Source organism: Thalassophryne amazonica, chromosome 13 (genome assembly GCF_902500255.1).
Source record: "Thalassophryne amazonica chromosome 13, fThaAma1.1, whole genome shotgun sequence".
Taxonomy (NCBI): domain Eukaryota; kingdom Metazoa; phylum Chordata; class Actinopteri; order Batrachoidiformes; family Batrachoididae; genus Thalassophryne; species Thalassophryne amazonica.
The window spans coordinates 83,340,689-83,346,688 of NC_047115.1; the positions used below are offsets into that span (position 1 = coordinate 83,340,689).

Consider the following 6,000-nt stretch of genomic DNA (forward strand, 5'->3'; position numbering starts at 1 on the left):
CACACACACACACAAAGAAAAACTTAGCTGACAGCCGTTGCACAGCAATTCACAGGAAGAGAAGCAAGCGCTTACTTTACATGTCTTAATGCACCCTCTTCCTAATAGTGCATGTAATGCTGCTATAAGCATGCCGTCGGTGGGGCTTGTTAAAAACCAAAGACATCTTGTTATTTTGAATAGCAGAGGAATTGGCCGCTGGTGGAATTGAGTAAACATCACTCACCCAGCTCTCGTGGAAGTGCTGAGATAAGATTCCCTTCTAGCAGTAGAGTTCTCAGACATCTACAGGAACCAAATTTGAAAGTGTTACATGACTGTAAAGATTTAACTTAATCACCTAGAGGACTTGCCGGTGTCGCCGACTGAATGGTCCACCCTAAAATCCCCCCCCCCCCCCTTCACTGCGTATGCGCCATTTGTGAATGTCAGCAGCAAGTCACCAATTATCGCCTTGTTTCTGCTTAAAAAACTGCACTCCAGTCATCATCTATCTCAGCAACAGATATCTGAAGCTTTTGTACAACAATCGTTTCCACATAAATTCAGCATCATTTCATAATAAAACAAGGGGGAGCGATCAGAGCGCCACAGCAAGCACATCTGAGTCTGACTTTCTGAGTCTGACTCTCTACACCCAAAGTGATCAAAGTAAATAATGTGATTAATAACCATCAGATGACAAAGTAAAACCTCTTAAATCTTTCTAAAGGTCAGTTTTAAGCAGAAACAAAGCCGTTTTAAGCAGAAATGAGGCAATAATTGGTGAATTGCTGCTGACGTGCCGAAATGATGCATGCACTTTGAAGGCGCAATGAAGGCAGGAGCGACCGATTTTTAGGGGGAACAGTTCAGTCAGTGACACCAGTTCTTGCACCAGCTGTACTGCTGTCAAAAAATTTGCCAAAATACGTTTTTTTTTAGAAAGTTGATACAGGCTAATTTCGGCATGTGGGTGGGAATGATAAACTAATGGTGTTTTTTTTTTTTTAGGTGGCCTAATGAGGACACTGGTATTTGATTATCATCAACATACAAAATGTTACAAATGGGTTTCTATGAAATATCACGGAGGGATAGGGTGAAGGGTATTAACCCCCAAAACGTGAATCAGCTGCAAATCGTGAATTATCCATAAACCGTTAACTGCAAAATGTGAATACTGAAAAAATATCTCTCAAAATATGAACGCAAGTCTCACAAAACGTGAATGGGGGTCTTGCAAAACATGAATATCATTCATGATATATACAGTGAGGAAAATAAGTATATGAACACCCTGCGGTTTTGCAAGTTCTCCCATTTAGAAATCATGGAGGGGTCTGAAATTTTCATCTTAGGCGCATGTCCACTGTGAGAGACATAATCTAAAAAAAAAAAAAAAAAAAATCCGGAAATCACAATGTATGATTTTTTAAATAATTTATTTGTATGCTACTGCTGCAAATAAGTATTTGAACCCCTACCAACCAGCAAGAATTCTGGCTCTCACAGACCTGTTAGTTTTTCTTTAAGAAGCCCTCTTATTCTGCACTCTTTACCTGTATTAATTGCACCTGTTTGAACTTGTTACCTGTATAAAAGACACCTGTTCACACACTCAATCAATCACACTCCAACCTGTCCACCATAGCCAAGACCAAAGAGGACACCAGGGACAAAACTGTAGACCTGCACAAGGCTGGGATGCACTACAGGACAACAGGCAAGCAGCTTGGTAGAAGACAACAACTGTTATGATTATTTATTTCCTTTTTGAAAAAGCTTATAGTTAGGGCTGGATCAAGTGACCCTGAACCATCCCTTAGTTATGCTGCTATAGACTTAGACTGCTGGGGGATTTCCCATGATGCACCCAGTCTTTCTTTTTATTCACCTCTTTTTGCTCTGTATGCACCACTCTGCTTTTAATCATTAGTGATTGATCTCTGCTCTCTTCCACAGCATGTCTTTTTCCTGATTCTCTCCCCTCAGCCCCAACCAGTCCCAGCAGAAGACTGCCCCTCCCTGAGCCTGGTTCTGCTGGAGGTTTCTTCCTGTTAAAAGGGAGTTTTTCCTTCCCACTGTCGCCAAGTGCTTGCTCATAGGGGGTCGTTTTGACCATTGGGGTTATTGTATGGCTTTTGCCTTACAATATAAAGTGCCTTGGGGCAACTGTTTGTTGTGATTTGGCGCTATATAAATAAAATTGATTTGATTTGATTTATTAGAAAGTGGAAGAAACACAAGATGACTGTCAATCTCCCTCGGTCTGGGATTCCATGCAAGATCTCACTTTGTGGGGTAAGGATGATTCTGAGAAAGCTCAGAACTACACCGGAGGACCTGGTTAATGACCTGAAGAGAGCTGGGACCACAGTCACAAAGATTACATTAGTAACACATGATGCTGTCATGGTTTAAAACCCTGCAGGGCAGCATGGTCCCCCTGCTCAAGCCAGCACATGTCCAGGCCCGTTTGAAGTTCACCAGTGACCATCTGGATGATCCAGAGGAGGCATGGGAGAAGGTCATGTGGTCAGATAAGACCAGAATAGTGCTTTTTGGAATCAACTCCACTTACCATGTTTAGAGGATGAGAACAACCCCAAGAAAACCATCCCAACCGTGAAGCATGGGGGTGGAAACATCATACTCTGGGAGTGCTCTTCTGCAAAGGGGACAGGACGACTGCACCGTATTGAAGGGAGACTGGATGGGGTCATGTATTGCGAGATTTTGGCAAACAACCTCCTTCCCTCAGTAAGTGTGTTGAAGATGGGTTGTGGATGGGTCTTTCAGCATGACAATGACCCCAAACACACAGCCAGGGCAACTAAGGGGGGGCTCCGTAAGAAGCATTTCAAGGTCCTGGAGTGGCCTGGCCAGTCTCCAGACCTGAACTCAATAGAAAATCTTTGGAGGGACCTGAAATGCCAAACCTGAAAGATCTAGAGAAGATCTGCATGGAAGAGTGGACCAAAATCCCTGCTGCAGTGTGTGAAAACATGGTGAAAAACTACAGGAAACGTTTGACCTCTGTAATTGCAAACAAAGGCTACTGTACAAAATATTAACATTGATTTTCACAGGTGTTCAAATACTTATTTGCAGCAGTAACATACAAATAAATTATTAAAAAATCATACATTGTGATTTCCGGATTTTTTTTTTTTAGATTATGTCTCTCACAGTGGACATGCACCTAAGATGAAAATTTCAGACCCCTCCATGATTTCTAAGTGGGAGAACCTGCAAAATCGCAGGGTGTTCAAATACTTATTTTCCTCACCGTATATATATTTTTTCAGTTTAAGTAGTTTATGGATTTCAGTTTATGGCTCAATTACTGCAGGAAATCTTGATCGCAAACCCTGTCACAGCAAAAATGATTTTTTTTTCCTGCGGGGGTCACTGCAGCCCGAGGAGGTGATCCCAGCAGCTCTCGATGGTGTCAAGTGCCCAGCTCAGCTGGGTGTGTCCCGTGCCAGGGACAGTGTCAGGTGAGGAGTTTGACTGGGACGGTCTACCTGTCAAACTCACAGAGGACAGAAAGCTCCCCCTCTGGTAAACGGCTCAATAATCTTAAGAGAAACGTTGCAGAAAAACAAACAAGACTAGTTTCTAACTCAGGAAGGTAAACAAGGAGCTACAACCTTATTTTTTATCCATATGAACTGTTTTCTGAGCTGGAAAAATAACACTGACCTGTACGAGCAGGCGGCAGAGAAACAGAAGCGCAGAGACCGTTGATAAAGTGCAAAAACGAAAAGAGCCACCAGAAAATATTCAATAAATTCAGGTGTGGTGTCACCGAATTCACTGAACACAGTGGTCTCCTGCTGGTTATACTACAGCACAAAAATAGAATTTTAGTGAATTAGTGAATTTTATTGCTCATTTTATGACTTATTTTAATGATAAAAATCACTAAAATTCAATTTTTGCACATTTTTCCAAACTGAGTGCTGTAGTATAACCAGCAGGACCCCACTGATGTGTGCTGTGGCTTTTGTGTGACTACACCTTTTAACAATGACGCTATTGAAAATTTAATCAATAAAAAATTCTCCAAAGTTTTCATAATGACATTTTTCCAAACTGAGTGCTGTAGTATAACTAGCAGGAGACCACTGATGTGTACAGTGAATTTGGTGACACCACACCTGAATTTATTGAATATTTTTCTGATGTCTTGTTTTTGCACTTTGTAGACAGTCCCTAAGCTTCAGTTTCTCCACCGTCTGCTCGTTCAGGTCAGTATTATTTTTGAGCTCAGAGGATGGCTCATATGGATAAAAATAAGGTTGTAGATCATTGTCTACCTTCTTGAGGTTAGGAACTAGTGTTGTTTGTTGAGCCATTTACCGAAGGGGGAGGTTTCTGTCCTCTGTGAGTTTGACAAGTGGACCGTCCCAGTCTAACTCCACACCTGTCACTGTCCCTGGACCAGGACACACCCAGCAGGACCGGGCGCTTGACACCAGAAGCGAAAACTGCTGGGATCAACTCCTCAGGTTGTAGTGACCCCCGCAAAAAAAAAAAAAAAAAAAAACTAAATCAGTTTTGGTGTTGCACAGACACGGGGCAGTCAAAGGACTGGGTGTTAGTGCAGGTATGCACTCTAAGTGCCCGCTACTTTCGAATATCCTTTAAACGCACTGTAGTTTGCAACCAGTCCTTACCTTTCTTTTACAGTTAAATATTGTTGGTGTTTCACATTAAAGTCTCACAATTCTATGTCTGTAGATGCATACTCAAAAAACTATAAAACAACACATTGAAGTAAAACATCTAAGAATTCCTCTGTGCATGATAGTCTAGTAAAAGAAAGTATTACATTTTATGCTGATAGAGCTCTCTTAAAATCTATTCAGAAATGTGACACAGAAGCACATATCCACGGCTTTGGGGATTGGAATAGCAATCAAGATGCGTTTTCAAGAGCAACTATATGAACTGCTTACCTATGCAAGCCAATTTCTGCAGGAAGGGATGTAATTTTGTTATTTCTGAGGTCCAGCCAAAGCAGCCTGGGCAAGCTTGTGAACAGGGACTCTGGCAGACTGGATATCTGATTTCCTTCAAGATACAAATGCTGCAGACAATACAATGAAACATAGTGAGCAGCAATTTGCAGAATAATACACTATCTACTCTTTACAATATATACTCTTGTTGATGTAGGGGTTGGATGAGAGATTATCTGATTGAAGACCACTGTAGCATAAGCAGGCTGATGAATGCAATACAGTGAAATCTAAACTGACCTTTAGTGTCCTATTTGTCAGAATATTTGGTGGAACACGCTTCAGCTGTATTCTGATCATAAACAAAGTTTCTGAAGGACAATATTCAGTGGAATCCTTTAGCACAGGACCCTTGGGCATGAACGTGTGGTGGATCTGTGGTTTATCATCACTCTTGTCAGAGGAAAGACTTAGCTGCAGGTCAGGATCCTCCTTTTCTGGACGCAACATTGCAGAAATGATGTACATAAACCCGTCGTCAAATGTATTTTTATTTCCTCCTTTCCACTATGAATGAGAATAATAATTATCAGGTTAGTGTCACTTTTACAAGTTTTCGCACTAGTCGTGCGTGTGATCACCACCACTTCGGTCATAAAACATCAACTCTCTCACATTGCTGCCGCCTATATTAATAATCACATCTGCGCTGTAAAACCCACCTTTGAATTAATAAATGTATAGCTGGGTTGTGACTGGAGAAGAAAACACGAAGTTGGAAAATATGCCCACTTTACTGGTTCGCTTCTTCGTAACTATGGCAACAGGATAACTTGAAGTACGACAACTCTCAAGGTACAAACATAGCGAACCGCATTGCTGACCCATGTACAAATCGTTTATTTATATATTTATATATTTGGGAGCTTCCAAACGCCCATGTTCAGTTAAAAAATAGGTAGAGTATTTGAAAATCTTTGAAAACATGTCCCAATTAAATCCTCAGCAACGTCAAACAAGAAAAATGAGCATGAGAGATGGGCGGATCTTT

General features: G+C 41.3%; 1 protein-coding gene across 1 annotated transcript in view; it reads right to left on the minus strand.

Moving 5' to 3' along the window:
- Positions 1–5,531, minus strand: part of LOC117522990 (leucine-rich repeat-containing protein 40-like) — a 41,957-nt gene extending 36,426 nt beyond the window's left edge. Inside the window, 3 exon segments of the mRNA XM_034184408.1 lie at positions 227–285; positions 4,947–5,077; positions 5,250–5,531. Of these exon segments, the coding sequence (XP_034040299.1) occupies positions 227–285; positions 4,947–5,077; positions 5,250–5,477 (418 nt within the window). The 5' untranslated portion in view covers positions 5,478–5,531.
- Between the last annotated feature and the right edge of the window lie 469 nt (positions 5,532–6,000).